Source organism: Astatotilapia calliptera, chromosome 3 (assembly GCF_964374335.1).
Source record: "Astatotilapia calliptera chromosome 3, fAstCal68.1, whole genome shotgun sequence".
NCBI classification, from domain to species: domain Eukaryota; kingdom Metazoa; phylum Chordata; class Actinopteri; order Cichliformes; family Cichlidae; genus Astatotilapia; species Astatotilapia calliptera.
The window spans coordinates 34832287-34851226 of NC_137424.1; the positions used below are offsets into that span (position 1 = coordinate 34832287).

Below are 18940 nucleotides of genomic sequence, written 5' to 3' on the forward strand. Positions count from 1 at the left end.
TTATCCTCAAGCACAGACTCCTCAGTCTGTGGTGATACACACATGTGCATCCCTGCTTTGCATATTTATTGGTGTATTCTCAGACGTGGTCTGAAGAGGGTTCTGCAGTTCCTGTCGTGAATAAAATCACTTTTTGTTAAACTGATGCAGAATCTAGCAAGCCTTAGTTTGTTTTACATGGTTACATCAGTGCTTAACATTTAAAGTAATTAACCCGTACATGAGAAAAATCCCACCTTAAACTGTTAGTTTAGAAAATGTATTAGACCATATCATAAAACCATGAAAGCATAAATATAGAAAAATAGTTTAAAACTTAAAAACATATTATTTATTAGGGCAATAACAGGCTTGGTTCACATTTTTACACCCAAACTCGAGTCGGCACGCTGGACCTTAATCAAGCATAACATTTACTAAAGCACATTTTTCTTATTTTTCTATTGAGAAATGCAAGTAAATGACTGTCACTTGGCATCTTAATCAGAAGTAGTAATGTGCTTTTTCCATTTTTTCCATTTTAGAAATTTGTAACACATTTTGAAAACTGATAGAAAACAATAATTATAATAATTTCAGCCATAAAAATATAATTTCAGTTAACGAACTTGCACATTCTGGTGGATTAACCATTAGAGAAACATCAAAAACTAAATTTGTATATCGTGGTGATATCACATCACAGTACTTCTGTAGTGCTGGGCACATTAGGCTGGGTTAAAGCACAAGTGAGAGACTAAAAAACGTCTTAAGTGTAATTACAGTGCAGCTGCAGTGGTTTCAGAAAATGATGGTGAACCACGGGTGTTGGTGGTGTTTGTACCTGAAGGAGTCCTTCAAAGTGAATGAGCTGCTTTGCTTGGCTTATTGTTTCTGCAGCAAAATGCAATGATCACTCACATTTAAAACCCTTTCATAGAAGAGGAAGTGATTTTTGTTCATAAAGCAACGTAGTAGCAGAGCCATTTGGACGTGCTGTGTTCGCAGCATAATGTGTGGCTTGAGCCATGAAGGAAAATCTGTTTGCATCGTTGCTGCTCACTCAGTACTCATTTAACCCACAGCTGGATGCAACAGGTTCTTGGACTCGAGTAGGAAACATTGTAGAGCACGCCATAAATGTTTCAGTGAAAGAAATTTTGTCGCAGTCCGGTTTAATGACACAATATCAATTTGTGAGCATAAAGTACCAAAAAAATGGGAACAGAAAGACAAGGTCATTACTCAAAAGCCAGAATTTTTCAAGTCTCTCAGGTTATTCATGGAATTTCAATTTGCAGACTGTCTCACACACATTTGTGCATACTTGTGCTCTATCCTGTATCCTGGGGTGACCCTGGTAAATGCATTATGCATACAGCTCCCTCTCACATCCAGCTTCTTTTATACCTGTCATCTTGGCCTCGTGTCTTCTTTTCATCACCGCGTGATTTTTGTGCCTCTCTCCCTTTCCCTCTCTGTTTGCCCATCTTACTACATTTGTAATCAAGAAAAGCACTGTCTGACACTTCCATACCTCACTGACCCTAGTCTGTTTACTGCTTCTCTCCCAGCTTTCTTCCATCTCTCTTTCAAAGCAATAATCAGTGCAGTGTAGTGTGCGCTGCCTATTCGATCTCCCACCCTCTCTCTGCTCTTATGCCTTTTCCTATTACTCCCCCTGCTTTTACATTGTCTTCCCTCGTCATCCTCCTCTTCCTGCTTTCTCAATCTGCGACAAACCAATTAACTGCACTTTCCATGCCTCCAACTCCCCCTCTGCTTGTCCTTTCCCTTTGTCTCCCTCAAAATCTCTCTTGGTATCTCCTTCTCCCAGAGAAATGGCAAAGCATTGGCTCTGTGGTTAATTTGTTTGTCTTCATGCTGTCTCTTTGTTTATGCAGTAAGCCGCGACGTGCGTACATACCCATGCGTTTTAAAAGTCATACATATTCACACATAGTTATGCAGCTGAATGATGACACATATTAAAATAGTCCTCATGTTTATTTGACACTGCATTTACTGCCTTCTCTTGTGCATCATGCTTGGATTTAATTGATAAAATATTTAGTAACAAATGGCAGACGCTCTGCTCAGAGGTTATACGTTAACTGTGTAGACGGTCAAACCCTACACACTCACAGCTGAACCCAGACAAACGTTTGAGCAGAGGCATTAAATGTATCCAACCTGTTACATCTACCCTTGTATTTGGGTTTTTTCTCCCACAATGTTATTGTGTCTTCGTCTCATCAGCCTCTGGTGTGTGCGTGCTACAACTGTATATGTGTGTCAGTCTACAAAACGTGTGTATAGATTAATGAAAGCAGAAGTATGCGTCTGTCTGTTTGTATCCTCTGTTAGTGATTTTGTGCTGCTAATGAGCTGAATATTGATGGCAGTTCGTCACTACCAAGCAGCCATCTGTGTGAGTGATCTATGGACATGTGTGTTCCCATGGGTGCCTAAAAGGGGGGAACAAGTGAAGCAAACGAATCCACACTATTCAATTATGAAAAAAGCTTGTCCTATCATCCTTTGTGTTCTAATTATAGATTTATCGTCATACGGTTGCGTGTGTGTCGGATTTATTTACAAGGATCTGTGTACAAAAGGAGCAAGGGGTGAGCAGATGAAGATTTGTGTCTGATTCTCAGTTTACTATTGAATAAAATTAATTGCAAAGTTAATCTTAGATTGAATGTTTATTATTTCAGACTAATTCAAAGTCATTTAGACTTTCAGACCATTTTTTTCCTTAATTGTCTTTAGAGTACCAGGGGCATTAGTTTGATCATACGGCAGCTGAAGCTGGTTGTTTGCTTGCTATTGAAGTCGCAGGCTGGCTTGAGTTAGAGCACCTCTCTCCAGGTTAGGCAGTCATCATTGGGACTTTTACTGGGAATGAAGCACATCTGCAGATTTCAATTTGTAGGGGTCTTTTAGACAGTCTGGCTGGAGTCGACTGAGCAGGTTCTGCAGGACAGAGACAGATGATGTTGGCACACAGCAGGAAGCAGCTGCTGCTGCTGTTGATTTAGACTCTGAATTGTTTTATTTGAACTACACCAGGCTTCAGAAATGTAACTTATTCCAAAATACACAAAAGATTTAGGTGCCGCATTAAGCAAAAATTAAACTAGATGAAGAAATCTTGATTAACTTAAACCTGGTAAGTCCAAATAAAGTCAATTGTGTGAATAAAATGCTTTAAAGTAGTTGAAGAAAAATGGTATTACTATGGGAAGAAGGCAAGCTGGCTAAAGTATTAACAGTAAAAGCGAGAGAGTGCGAAGTAGGAGCTAAGATAACAAAAGAATAATATGATATAAGAGAGGGAGCAAGTCGGTCGTGATCAATTGTTTTATCACACCGGTCTGGTTGAAGTGTGTTTCAAATCAAATCAAATCAAATCACTTTTTATTGTCACATCACATGTGCAGGCACACTGGCACAGCACATGCGAGTGAAATTCTTGTGTGCGAGCCCCACAAGCAACAGAGATGTGCAAACACAACAACACAAACGAGCAAAATACAAGAATGGCCAACCTGAAACTAATAAATATATGTACAATATATAATAGTGTATGCATTTCTGGATGTGTATACTAAATATTTTCCTGTGTGTGTGTGTGTGTGTGTGTGTGTGTGTGTGTGTATACACATTTTTACAAATTAAATAGTAAAAAAAAAAATAATAATAATAATAATAAAATATATAAAATATACAGAGTTGAATATGTGCAAAACAAGTGGCATTTATATACAGTGTGGAGTGCATAATGTTAAAGTTCCAGTAGTGAAGCTGAGGTGTCTATGAAGTGTTCAGCAGTCTGATGGCCTGGTGGAAGAAGCTGTCTCTCAGTCTGCTGGTACGGGACCGGATGCTGCAGAACCTCCTTCCTGATGGAAGCAGTCTGAACAGTTTATGGCTGGGGTGACTGGAGTCCTTGATGATCCTCCCCGCTTTCCTCAGGCACCGCTTCCTGTAGATGTCTTGGAGGGAGGGAAGCTCACCTCCAATTATCCGTTCAGAGCACCGCACTACTCGCTGGAGAGCTTTGCGGTTGTAGGCGGTGCTGTTGCCATACCAGGTGGTGATGCATCCAGTGAGGATGCTCTCAATGGCACAGTGATAGAAGGTCCTGAGGATGCGGGGGCTCATGCCGAATCTTTTCAGTCTCCTGAGAAAGAAGAGGCGCTGCTGGGCCTTCTTCACTGTTTTGTTTGTGTGTACTGACCACGTAAGATCCTCAGCCAGATGTACACCAAGGAACCGGAAGCTGCTCACTCTCTCCACAGCAGCGCCGTTGATGGTGATGGGGGTGTGTACTTCTCTGCACCTCCGGAAGTCCACTATCAACTCCTTTGTCTTTGCGACGTTGAGGGTGAGATGGTTGTCTTGACACCAGTGGGTCAGGGTGCTGACCTCCTCCCTGTAAGCCGTCTCATCACCGTTGGTGATAAGACCCACCACTGTAGTGTCGTCCGCAAACTTCACAATGATGTTGGAGTTGTTAGTGGCTGTGCAGTCGTAGGTGTAGAGTGAGTACAGGAGAGGGCTCAGTACACACCCCTGTGGAGCACCAGTGTTCAGTGTGATGGGGGATGAGGTGATGCTGCCCAGTCTGACCACCTGGCGTCTGTCAGACAGGAAGCTAAGGATCCAGCTGCAGAGGGAGCTGCTCAGTCCTAGATCCTGCAGTTTCCTGTCCAGCTTCGAGGGAACGATGGTATTGAATGCTGAGCTGTAATCTACAAACAGCATCCTCACATACGTGTCTCTCTTCTCCAGGTGTGACAGGGCAGTGTGTAGTGTCAGGGCTATGGCATCATCAGTGGACCTGTTGTGGCGGTATGCAAACTGTAGAGGGTCCAGTGAGTTGGGTAGTGCAGAGCAGATGAAGTCCCTGACCAGCTTCTCGAAGCATTTGCTTACGATGGGGGTCAGGGCTACAGGTCGCCAGTCGTTCAATGAGGAGATGGTGGAGGATTTGGGTACAGGGACGACGGTGGCCATTTTGAAGCAGGCTGGGACTACAGACAGAGAGAGGGAAAGGTTGAAGATGTGCGTGAACACTCCAGCCAGCTGAGCCGCGCATGACCTGAGGACGCGGCCGGGAATCCCGTCCGGACCAGGGGTTTTGCACCGTTGTTGGACTTGACACCCTGAATCCTTTCAGAAATATCTTTTTTTTTCTATTATTAGTTTAATTCTGTTTAGAATAAACCACAGTGTTGACCAAAGAAACTGAAAGGCCAGTGACATAGTGTAATTCAGTCATTGTGTTACTTACTGACTGAATAATGTGTCATGCAATGTGTCATGTGTTCAGCTGTGGCTCGCCAGTCGGCCTTGTTAGACCATTTAATAATTTGTGAGCTCCTGTTCCTTACAAATAAATATAGAGGGACAACAGAAGAGCAATCAAATCATCATAGTTTTGTCAATGTGGAAATGAGTTTCCTCAGATATGGCAGACCGTTGTCCTTTTTTTGCACACAGCTTCGGTTTATCTTATTCCAAGATTATAAGACTGAACACCTTCCGCAGTCTTTCACTTAATGGACATGACCTCTTGTGCATGAGTAAATTTTTTTTAAAGTTGCTGATGATATGTTTTGTTTTGGATATGTTTAATTAAAGACGGGACTCATCACACCATTTATTAAAACCATCAAGGACTGGGCCATGGGTGGTCTCGTTATCCTGAAGCTGTCTAACAATAACAGTCATGTGCATACTTTTAAAAGGGTCCCGTTTTCATACCTTTTAGGCAAGCAAATGGTTACAGATGCCAAATTAACCGCTTTTATAGGAAAATTAGCGTTTTCTTCAGTAAAGTAAATGCAGGTTTATGGCAGCGGGGTGAGAGAGGGGGGTGTGTGAGAGTGAGACAAAGACGTGTAGAAGATCTTCAAAACATCTCCAGAGTTGTTGAAGATGTTTTCAAGAACTGTAGAAATGACACACAAGATTCTCTTATATTGAATGGTTCATTCTCGTTGAATATGACGCCACTAAGATGTTCTTAGTTCTTTAAATGTTTTGCAACAAACGGTGTCATTGTTCAACTCTTACTGCAGATTATCTTCATCCCCCCAAATTCCACTGAGACTCGGATTCGGCGTGTGTAAACCTGTCCACTTGCTGACACTTTAAATGAAATGTTAGCTTGTAAGATGATGTTTTGACCTTTCATTATCTCCTTATTTCAGCTTATAACTCAGTCACATATCATTTGTTTATTTTTAAACAATATCAAGTGTCACACCGTGTTTGGGAATTAATTCAAACCAGTTTAAAAAATCGTTTTCAATCACTATTTGAGTTGATTAGGTCAAAGCCTTAGTAGTCAAACATCATTCTTTGGCGGTCACAGTCTGTTAATCCCCTGCAGTGTGACAGAAGTGAGAAATGTGCCATTTAGCATAATTGCAATTAAGACTTGGAAAAAGAGCAGACGGGCTAACACGTGCATTAACTTGCTTGGTGTAGAGTGGCCTACCAGACTTTAGGTTAGCTGAGATTACAATTCTACTGTTGGTTAAATACTAAACCAGTTAAATCAGTGTTAGCTGAGTTTGCTCACTGAGTCTTATTTAATAAAACATGATGTTAATTATGTGCATTGTGGTTACATTCATGTCAGAAGTTATGATAAAGGAGGTTATGTTTTGGGGTCATAGCCCTTACCCATGACCTCCGGTTCCAAAAAGCTAAGAGCTCAGGGACCCCCTCTCTTCTCACGCCCAGACCATGGTGATTGAATTACCATGGTTACAGGGCATTCCTCTTTGATGTATCCACCGTTTTAAATCGGTGGACTTAAAATTAGGTGGTTTAAAGTTGCAAATGTCTCTTTGTCCATCAGCTAAAAGCCCCCACACATATAAAGTTGAGTGTGGCGGCTCAGCTGCAGCTGATTTTAGGGAGGAGCTAAAGATTCGCCCACGGTGACCTTTGAATCAGACTCAGCTGCCGAACATGCCCCCACACTGTATTAATCCAAACTATAATTTCACAACGGAAGCATAAATGAAAGATTAAAAATAAGTGTTCACAAACAGAGAAGAAAATGGACCCAATTACTGCCTGACTTGGCAGACGGTTGAATTTGAGGAGCAACAACATGCACATTAATATCACATTAATTTCACAGTAGCTCCATTTACCCGCCAAGATCAGTGGAGGCACGCAAACACTTTGGAGTATGTACTCCTTCAATCTAAAAAGTACAAGCTTGTCTTTGTTATCGAAGTAATAAGTTTGGCTCGTTAATATGGCTGATTTTTGTCATCATTAGCCAAAAGCTCAGTGTACTGCCATTTCTGTCATGGTATTAAAGCAGTTGCAAGGTAAGCTGCTTTAACACACCTTAAGTGGCAGCAACAAATGCTGTTTTAGTTTTTTTTTTAAAGATCTCAAAATATCCGAGGGATTTAACAAGCAGCTTTGATGTAGCAAAGACTAGATTAAAATACAGAGTGACTTTTCCAGCATGCTTACAGGCTCAGAGTACAATTTACACAATAGGTAAACTAGATATTATCCTGTAATACACCTTCCAGAAGACATGAGCTGCTGCTTGTGCTGCAGACTAGTTTGTTGAAAGTACATTATAAAAACTACAGGCTGATACTGTGTTATTGATAGAGGAGGGAAAGAGACTACATAGAAACCTACCAAGCAGGCACATCTCCTCTTCACACGATGTTCTCTATTTGATGGTACTCTGCTGTATGTGATGCAGACAGCTGAGAGTAGGAATCGGCACACTGTGGTGTCATTGGAGATGTATTCAAACATACCTGATTGGTGTGTGTTAACAACAGTTTAGCACACTGCTCAGTTTAACATGCTGCTTATTTTTTTTGCATTAGCATCAGCATCATAAGCCCACAATTGACTAGTCGGCACAGTGCGCATGTTGTCAATATGACTAATTCAGATAAATGGCAGGCTCCCATGGCTTCACTAACGGTTCATCTGTATTTATAGACCGTATCACAATGTAAGCTAAATCTGGTGATTGCTACTTTACATGAAGACAACAGTATTGTCGTTTAATGCTGAATGCATTTAATCCCATCAGCCAATTCATATGCTGTGCTATTACTGGGTTGGACGTGATCTTAAAGGTGCTCTGAGATCTATGACTCTGGAGGCTATTTGAGAGTATTGTGACAATCCACCGTATCCTGCTAAAACGAGTCATCAGGAGATGGTCAGTAGCAATGCTCGGGTAGGCTGTGGCATTTAAAAAGATCATCCATTGCTTTTCATATCTTCTGTTTGGTGACTCTGCTGAGAATTGTAGCCTCTGTTTCCTATACTGAGCTGATACAAGTTTCTGTTGCCGTAGCCCATCTGCTTTGAGGTTCAACATGTTGTGCACTCGGAGATGCCCTTCTACATACCTCGGTTATAACAAGTGGTTATTTGAGTTTGTTTCCTTCCTATCAGCTCAAAGCAGTCTGGCCCTTCTCCTGACCTCTGCCATCAACAAAACATTTTCACCCAGAGAACTGCTGCTTGCCGGATATTTGCTTTTTTTCCAGACAGTTCTGTGTAAACCCTAGAAAAAGGTGATAGTTTGACAAAATTTCAGTAGAAATCCAGTTTGTGAAATGCTCACATCAGTCTGACACCAACAACCATAGCACATTCAAAGTCGCTGAACTCACCTTGTTGCCATTCTGATGCTCCGTTTGAACTTTGACACTTTGGTCTGAGTGCATTTAAGTGCTGCCTTGTGATCTGCTGATTAGATATTTGCATTAACATATAGTTTAACAGGTTTAGACGGGGCAGGCGAGTGTAAGTAACCCCTAAGATTACAAACTCAAATTTCTGCTCAGGGTCTCTATCTCTAGTGACATGCTTTAGTTTTCTATATTAAAAGACCTCAAACATCAAAATATCTTTGCTTTTGTTTTTGCCCCATGTGACATTTAAGTGTAAAGTAATTTTCAGTTCAAGTCACATAACTGTGTGCACTGAGCACAGATTTGATGTCAGTTTATTGTCCTGTTTTGCAGGCATCGCTCTGGAGAAGGTGTTTGACTACAGTGAATACTGGGAAGTAGCCAGAGGCTTGTATGCTCCGTTTGATTGCACTGCCACCATGAAATCTGGCAATGCCGACGTGTATGAGAATGAGATACCCGGGGGACAGTACACCAACCTTCACTTCCAGGTACAGTTAAATGCTGCTGTTTTGTTTTTGCCTGTCAGTGGATTATTTCGAGGCTAAAAACATTAGGTTACTGCATTGTACGAATCCAATTCCAAAATTTGCGACTGGTACGATTAACTGCGTTCACGCTGTGCCTGTTTTCTAATGCGCTGACACCTGAGGTCCCAAAGATCACACGTATCCAGTACTGATTTTCAGCCCTTGCATTCTGTTGTCATTTACATTTTACACAGCGTCCCAGTGTTTTGTAACTGGGTTTGTATCTGGTTAACTTAAAATGGAGAAACAGGTTCTCTGTGTCTATTAGCTCAATAAAACATCATCTGTTTCAGTCACTGTTGTTAACATGGTTGTGCTTAAAGTTCAAAGCTCAGAAACTTGAGTAAAAGCTGCTTATTCCAGTGTTTGTGAATGCTGTGCCAAAATACAAGCAAGACTCTGCAGCGTTTGTGCTGTTAGAGTCACACTGAAAAATTTAAGAGATCATTTCAAAGTGATTTAAACCGCAGGACCGTCGCTGTAGAATTCTTCCCAAGTGTTCAGCTGCAGGACTGGCTTGTCCAGCATTCCTTGATTTTTCTCTTAAATTGGTTGTAATGAAAAGAAAAGCTTACTCGGTTCATTGGTCTATTGCAGGCTCACAGTATGGGACTGGGCAACAAGTTCAAGGAGGTGAAGAAGGCCTACGCAGAGGCCAACAAACTACTTGGAGACCTTATTAAGGTGAGACATGGACACGGAGCGTCCCAGTTTGCTCTTTATTTTCATGAGCAAGCTTTAATTTAGTTTACCAGCACAACAAAGATGCATTTGGAGTCAGTGATGATAGTGGCCTCAACACCCAGCTGCAGTAACTGATGCCAGAAAGTCCTAATTTAACTTGGCAGATAAGAGTATATTAGAAAGTCCTTGATTTAGGAGCATCAGCTGTGTTGGTTTACATTATCTTCTTAAACAGAGCCGTATAAATGGGTTTGGGGAAATGAGTAGAATGCACAAGGTCGGGCACATTTGCAGCGTTAATGATGTTTTACTTTGTAATATTATGTCTGACTTGGGTCACGTGAATTTCCTGCTGAAAGCACAATTAGAAATGAGTTTTCCATATTCTTTCATCAGCCTGGCTCTCACTGACTCAGTCTGCCAAGCCGCCCCTCTTTCCTGGCTTGGCTGAGCAAAACAATCCCAGATTAAGTTAGGTGCGTTCACTGTTCTGTGCAGTCTGAATTCACTTTCAGTGCAGCAGTATATTTGGCTTTCCTCAGCTCCCTTTTCCTCCGAGTAATTTTGTTGTGTGCCTAACTTTTTATAGCTTTGTCACTTCCCTTGCTAGACTTGCTTATCTTTTCCCGGCTAGTCTACATTAGGCTCATTTATCCTCTCATTAACCAGGTGGATTTAACGTAACTTCAGCCATCACTAATTGTAGTCACGGACAGGGAGCTCTGCTGGAACGCTGTCATTCTGTGCCTAGGCTGACCTCCTGCCTGCTTCTTGTTTATCTTTCATTAATTACTATGTTTTTCACATTTCTTTTTCTCTCCCTGTAATTATTTTGTTCTTTCTTTTGCATTTTCTTTCATTATCGAGCCACCCTCTCACGTTCCTTCTGTTCTCCATTCCACATGCTGCTTTCTGCATTTATTCTCAGCCATCTCTTTATTTTGCTTTTTCTTACCTTAGACATGCTCCCATGGATTCCCCATTATTTTATCACCACCTTCTCTCTTTCTTTAGGTCTCTCAATTTTCCCTCTCTGGTCCCTTCTCCCTAATTTTCTCTCCCCCTTTATGTTTTCCTCATCAATCCCCTACCCCTCTGCCCATGCCTCTCTATCAATTCAATTAAGACTCTGTGGGCTTCACTGCACAAGCCAATGTTGGCTTAATGTGCCTACGGGCCCTGCTATGCTCTCCGTTGTATCCTGTTAGCTCGACAATGGCTGTGTCTCTCACACTGCTGGTTTGTCGATAAGGGAGAAGGAGTGCGCTTGTCAGATATAGACATGGAGTACACACACCACATACTGCACTGGCAGTAAGCAGTGCACCTAAAGTATATGCCCACACGCACCACGGCGAAGCCCATATCTTTGAAGTTTAGTGCCGTCAGTGAAGGATAAATGGGGATACTTTCCTCATTTTAATCAAGAACACAGCTCTAATTATTTCAGATTAAAAAACAAAGTTAAATGTCTAATCGTCTTCAAAGCATTTACATAAAAGTGATTTGCATTAAAGGGATTGTTTACTTCACAGAGTCTATTAATTCATGTTTTCTTGCAGTGGGTGTCATGTTCTGAATTAAGAAATCAAGATATTTGTACTGGATGTCTCAACTTACAAAACTGCATCATTACTTAAGCTCATGGGCCTCTCACTCAGTACCAGACAACATCAAACTCGACACGGGAATCTGGGAGATTTTCATAAAATGCTTATAAGCCTGACAGTTTCATAGCTTAATATTAATTCCAGATGTGCAGCTGAATATAATCATTACGTTGCTTGCTGAGTATCCTGTACCAGTTCTGTAAATCTGCCTTAATCCACAGACTTGATTTACAATTATAAACAGGTATAAAACTACCTCATTAGTTTTCCTTCGCATTAGTGACCATGAAGTTCAGAAAGATCAGATTGAATCTGTTAATGATCGTGGACCAGCCGTTCGTTTGCATGCAGAGCATTTGAACTATGACTATTTAATGACCCAAGCTACAATGACTCTACTAAATATGACACCTGCAGTAGGATTAGGATTGTGCTCTGTTTTCATGTATGTATCACATACAGTTTAATTAGGTTTAAAAGCATGCATGTGGTAAAATGTAGTGCTGGGAATGCTAAGCTGAAAAGAACCATTGATGATATGACCTTGAAACTGGTGAGCAGCTATAGAATAGAGACACAAGATTTGTTTCCCTTTTCCACAACACATCATGTACGCTGCGTGTTTTGGTTGATGTCAGTCTCCTTTGCCCTCCTGTCAGCCTACTGGTCACATAGTGCATAGTATATGTACAGTATCACTACTGAGCCGACAAACCTTGTCTGGAAGATAAGAAGGGCTCTTGTCTCGTTCTAAATCTACTCGTTACTGGTTGGAAGACTCGAGTGAGAAACCCCCACACACGAACAGATGGCTCCAGTGTTTGTGTCAGTGATATGAACTGAAAATGCACATAAAGCAACGAGCATTTCTAAAGTTAATTTTTATCTACGCAAATGTCAGCGCAACATGCATTGCAGCAAAAGCTGCTGGGTTAATTGGCAATGACTTGCATATTGCTTGAGCATAAGTTGTCAAACTCACCAGGGCCTCCCTTCCTCGATTTCCCTGCTTTTAACTTGTTTTGCTATCAACTTCCAGTCTCCTCCTCTCTCTCAGCTACATCTGTCTCAGAGCTTGTCGGTATAAAGAGGACAGCTTGTATATGCATTTGTGAGTGTGCTCTGTCTTCTTCCCTTACCCTGTCACTTTCCTCTTGCAATTACAAGCACGTATCCACTCACCTCCCCATCTCAAAACACACTCGGTCTCATACTTCGAGGTGGACCACCTCCTTGTATTGCCCGTGGGGCTGCAGATGTCTACTGCTCTTCTCTGTTTGCTTCTGTCTCTCCTCCCCTCGGTTAATCTGTCCATCCCTTTATTTCTCCCTCTTAGTCTTCCTGCCTCACTCTTCATCACCCCGTCTGCAGTCTCTCCCCACTCTCACTCTCCAGTTTCATTTGGTCTCATCTCCTCCTCCATCACCGCCTCCCACCTTCCCTCATTTCGATTACTTCCTTCATGTATCTCTAATCTTTCTATCGTTCCTCCCCTCCCCCTCTTCTCTAAGCCTCTCGTTATCGCTCCTCTCTCGTCTCCTCCCCTCGTGACAGGTACCATTCTTCACTCTGCTCCTAGCTTGGCTGGCTGGGCAGGGCGTGTATGTGTTTTCGTTACATTTGCCTTCTCCCTGAAACAGTCGCGCACACACTGATCTGGATGATATAATCCTACACTCTTTAGGGCAGGTTTGGATAGTTGCATTTCGAGCAAAGTACACAGATGCACACACAAAATCCACCGGCATGCCGCACACTCAAACGTGCCATTGTGCCACATTTCTGCTGCCAGGGGTGCGAAGTCACGCAGGACCACTTAGTGAGGACTGCACATTAGTTGAAGAGAAAGATGGACAGAGGGTGGAAGAGCAGTGTGAGAGAAAAGGAAGACGGAGGTGGTGGGAACAGAAAGAGCCGCTGGAGGTGGGTGAGGGTGGAACAGGGCTCGTGTCTCAGATGTGATAATGAGAGCTTTAATTTGGATTAATCGGCATTAATTCCTGATAAAAAGCATTTATGGGAGAGAGGCAGAAATGACAGGAGCTAATTTAATCTCCCTATTCAGTCTCCAAAGTAGCTTTGGGTAACAGAATGTAAAATATGTCCAGTGTAAATTATTTAGCACTGTATCTATACAACGGTAAACATGTGCGTAGATGTTTATTTTTATGTTCAGCCTTGCCAAAGTGTGACTCGATGAATGGCAATGTCAGTAAGTGGGTCAGTTTCTCTGCCATCTCAGCTACTGAAAGGATCAACATGAACATTTACAGAGAAACTTCTGCTCCCCAGGACAAAGACTGTTAGTTTTTTCCTTTTTCTGTTTTAGTGACGCTCTGAAATTGAACGCAGGACCTTCAATTGATCAGATTTCTCTCTGCGCGTCTCAACATCTCAGAGCAGATTGTTACAAATTTTATATCCAATCTGGTCCCAGTATGTCTTTCCCAGAGGGAATCCAGCGACTCTCCTCAAGGTTTCTGGCTGAATAAGATGTAGATGTAACACGGTGCACTGTCAACCTTTTAGCGGGGCTTAACACCCGGTTTCTTGGTCTTGTCAGGGGGAAAAGATAACAGCAGGCGTTTTCTACTGCAGTGCATTTTGTTCAGAGGCTCAAGAAGCTGATTACTTATGTCAGTCCAGTCAAAAGCTAAACTCCCCTCTAAAGTAGTGGCATAAAGACACCATCTTATCAGTAAGACGGAGAGCGATCAGCAGCCAAGAGTCTGAGCTCGGCTTCGCGCAGGAACAGAGGAAATCAGATTTTTCTAACCCGACCACAATGTGATTTTCCTCACTCCTCGTCTAAAAATATAGGAAAGCTCACACATCATATATAGCTCATACACCGCTGAAAATATGATTTCTCTTTTTCCCCGTGTGTGAGGCATCCGGAGAGAGTTGGAGGTGGGTGATTCATCAACAGAGATTGATAATGAGAGTAACACTCGTGATGTTACTGTGGATCAAGCAAAAATAAATATTTGGCAGACGGACTAGAGAGAAGAGGGATGGGAACGGGACCAAGTTGATTCATGAAGAGTAAAAATCCAACATGTTGGCTTTTAGTGTAAAGACAAAGGTCAAGATAGTGAGTGAGGGATGAAGTAAGAAGGCTGTTCTGTGAAGATGGGTAATAAAGATGGAAAGATGTAACACCTGTGCAGTGAAAGGAGGAGAAACATGAACTCCAGACGCAGAGAAAACTAAGCAACATTGAGCTTTGCTGTGTTTTGATCGATTTTAAGTAACTCAGCAGTATGCTTTTGTTTGACATCTCCACAGTTTGTATTAACAACCGGCTCAAATCTCTCAAGGTTTTTTGCAGTCGTTCATTGTGTAAAAGCAGGGTGTCATTATAGCCTCTACTCACAAACCCCGTCAACCTGAACTACAGGTGTTGTAGCCGACAATGCTGAAGGGAGATGCATTTCTTCTATCTTGTTTCTTGTCTCGCTGCGTAATCACTTGCACTTGTCCTTTGAACATAGTCCAAATGGTTTTGGACTTTAGCAGGCATCCTGGGGCTGTTCTTGACACTTTGCTTCTGATTGCACAGAAACAAGTTTCAAAAGAACTGATCTGATCGTGTTGATGTTTGTTAAAATGCAGTTGCACAGTGGGAGGAACCGTTTGAGACACTTTCATTATTTTTGTCACTTAAGTATTGTTTTTTTTAACCAAAGATGTTATAATGCTGTATCAGGATTTGCTCTGTTGATCTGACAGTGTAGCTTAAATCGTTTATACTGTTGCTTCCACTGATGGCATTTTCTATTTTTACAGCAGCTTGACATGAAAAAAGTCAGTATTGCTATGTCTAAACACAAAAAGCGCTTACACACATTCTCGTTTTGCAATCTTAGTGAGGACATCTAGTTCACATAATGCTGCTTACCTTACCCCTAACCATCAAAAATGAATGCCTAACCATAACTTAATTGTAACCCTGGCATTAAAACCACATTTTGAACCTGAAAATGCCTTCAAACTCGTGAGGACTGGTGTGCATGTCCTCTCTTGGTCCCCACAAGTATAGTAGAATGCCAGTTTCTGGTCCTCACAAAGATGCCTAAACAGGAACACACACACACACACGGGGCTGTAGTTGTTGAAAGACTGAAGTGATCCCACGAGTTCAGATAGCCTAACAAGCACCCAAATCCCAGGAGGTTGTAGTAATCCCAGAGGGATGTGTGTGCTTTATTTCTTCCTCACAATAATTTGGTGTCGCTTCTTTGAGAAATAGGTGTCAAGGTCTTTGTTTGGGGATTCCTCAGGGAATGTCAGCTTAATCTATATTTGTTCATCCATTTTCTCTCCTTGCTCTCTCTCCTTTTGAGTGCTCTAATTGCCTTGGAAATAGACTTTGTGTAAAACGTGGACCCGCTTCCTGCATGCGCTGCTCCTTCAGCTGTCAGTTCTTACATTTACAGACGATGCATCGGGGTTGAAAACAACCCCAAAAACCAAAATGTGAAAATGGTTTTTAAATTTAGAAGAGGTTAAATCTGGAAGGTGAAACTAACAGCATCTTTTCTGTTTTATTCCCCCTTGGCTCTCTCTTTCTAACAGATAATAAAATGTTAAGGACTGAGTACAAACCGTAGTGTTTGTTTATGAGATTGGAAGTTGGTGGGTCATATTAATTGACCCCTTTCTCACTTTAATGGTCCAAGCACCAGATGGAAGTCAACAGGAAAGCCTTAAATTTGCGTCTCCAATCATTACAATAAGAGTAATGTGTGCAACTGATATTTGCACCAGTGTCCTGTTCAGTCTGAAGTGACTCTACCTATCACCATTATGCTAATAGGGATCGCTATTACCATAATGATATGCCATTATAAATAATGAAAGAGTGAATACGTGTGATTTTAATGAATGTTTTCTGCACCCTTTTTTCTTCCCTCCTCGTTTTCAGGTTCATTCTGTTTTCACGGAGCAGACCAAATCAGATGATTAAAGAGGCTGTGTCGATGTAAACATCTTTTCATTTCCCTTCCTCCGGGTCTCTCTGTGCTTAATCTTTGTAGACAGCATCTTCATTAAAACAAACACTCTGTGACCACTTCTCTTTTGCTGAAATCACCGCGGATGTGCAGAAATACCTGTGCTCTGCAAACGGGAGGACTTGGCGTGGAAGAATGCTGTGGCCTGACAGACAAACTGCAGCAACTTCTACTCTAACATTACCCAACTAAAAAGATGCTCGATTTTCTCTTAATACTTTATTTTTTCCTCTATAAATATGTGGATATATATATATTTTTTTTCTGTCAGCTTAAAGGCCACAGTGAATAACAGCGGCTCTCCTTGTCCTAAGCAAACTGTGATAAGTATCCAACTGAAGGGTACATCAGGCTAATAGTAACTTTCTTTATCCAGAAATGGGTTTAACACTCCCAAAGTGCTCAGACTTTTTTCCTCTTTGCTAGGTGACTCCTTCCTCAAAGATCGTGGGTGACCTGGCCCAGTTCATGGTGCAGAACAACCTGACCAGAGCAGAGGTGGAGGAGAGAGCGGACGAGTTGTCCTTCCCCCTCTCTGTCGTCGAGTTCCTTCAGGGATACGTTGGGATACCACACGGAGGATTCCCTGAGCCGTTCAGATCTAAGGTACTCATATTGGAGTCTTTGTATATAATTCCAATAAGGATTTGTACAAAAGCATTCATTTATTTATTTAAAAACCATTTAACTTCCAATCTGCTGGAATAAATGGACACGGCTATTTAGATCACAAAATACTCGCTCAACATTTGTCCTTCACGTCCTTCATCTGTGCCTTTTTGTAACAAACACGGGCCAGAGAGCTTCATTAAAGGTGTTACACACATGCAAACACTCAAGTTGTGTTTCATGCTTTATCTCATCTGGCACAAGCTGAAAACAGTTTCTTTGCCTCTGCTCTTCTTTTCTCGTCTCCTCACGAGTGCATACAGCGAGGGCGACCGCTATGAGCATCAGGGGGCCACCAGCATGACGTCTCCTTGGGAGTTACAAGAACACACAGAGGATTTAAAAAATGTCACAATTTCCCCAATGTTTCTAACATAGTGGCTAGTTGACATTTCTGAAAAGTTTTTTTTTCAGTATTTCCTTTTCCATCTAATATATTGAGCAGTGTAAGTGTGTAGATGTACAGTTAAAGGGAATTTTTAATACTTTAATGTATTCCCCCACTGGTCAAGTCATTTTTAAAGCCTCAGTTCATAGCTTAGTTTTATCTTAAACGATCTGTTGGTTTGTTTTTGTCGTCATTTGGCTCCCGTCCTTCCCTTTCTTTGTTTGTTTGAAACATCGCTTGTCCTCCTGCCACTTTTCTTCTTCCTCAACCATAATCAGATGTTTTTTATTTAGTTGTGATGGTATATTGGTGTGTCTTATGTTTTTAAATACTTTGTCTGGTGAGTCATTACCATTTTAAAAAGCGCAGATAGCTGCTGTGTTCATTCCGGTCATCAGGTTTGGTTTATGTGGTTTTCTGTTAAGTCAGCATTCACGCTGCAAGATGCTAAAGTGTCACTGTTTTCTTTTTTCATTTAACTTGTTATTTAAGTGGATATTTGCATTCCAAATAATGCAAAAAAGTCACCAGGCTTTTTTAAAAAACAACTATCAGAGCTGCAGGTTGCATCGTAGTGTGTACTCCGAGTAAATACTTCATACGAAATCCTCTCATCTCAGCCAGAACATCTGACTAAATCTCTCGATATTCAGACACCGACAGCCCGTCAGCACCGAGGGGCAGTTGAGCGCACAGCATAACTTCAGTCGTTCATTCAGTTAAATGATGACTACCACAGTTTACTTTTGCTTTGATTTCATTGTGTTTTAATTTGTGTGCTATTGTGTTTGCCTATGTCGACACGGAAGCCGCACAGCTGAGACCTAAATCTGATATTCACTCTCACACACCATGTATCAGCATGACTGATTTACATAACCTCGGCTCAGACGTGAAAAGACACGAGAGGAATTTTGTTTAACGGAAAGAAAGTAAAACATTTATCACATTATCTTTAGAAAGCACAGCTAGCTTGTGACTACTTTGCCTTCAGTCATTGACCTTTAGTTGCTGCTGTGTCGCTCATCTTTATTAATGCATATAAGCACACACATGTATAACCCCAGCTGTACGCTGTAGCTTAAGGTTATATTCGTACACTATCAGCAAAGAAGCAGCAGTGTTTCCTTAATGGTGCTTCGGTGGTGTTAATTAGCTGGTGAACAGGCGTTCCATAATTATATCACATTCATTCATTTCTCAAAGGCTGTCGCAAAGTTACTTTCATTCCTTTGAATCATAAAGTGGTAACTGAGTTGTTTCCTCGTCTGGTGCGGGTGGAAAAAACACAATGGACAAGGGAAAAAGATGGGGGACAAGGTGGGAATGTGGATTGTGAGACTGAGGAAAG

At 41.6% G+C, this 18940-nt stretch overlaps 1 protein-coding gene across 4 annotated transcripts in view; it reads left to right on the top strand.

Annotated features, from left to right (window-relative positions):
• pcxb (pyruvate carboxylase b) overlaps positions 1–18940 on the top strand; it is a 292624-nt gene that overhangs the window by 254975 nt on the left and 18709 nt on the right. For all 4 annotated transcript variants that reach the window (XM_026161745.2, XM_080299926.1, XM_026161746.2 and 1 more), the window contains exons 20-22: positions 9027–9184; positions 9821–9907; positions 16959–17138. In XM_026161745.2, the coding sequence (XP_026017530.1) occupies positions 9027–9184; positions 9821–9907; positions 16959–17138 (425 nt within the window). The remainder of the gene's footprint in view (positions 1–9026; positions 9185–9820; positions 9908–16958; positions 17139–18940) is intronic.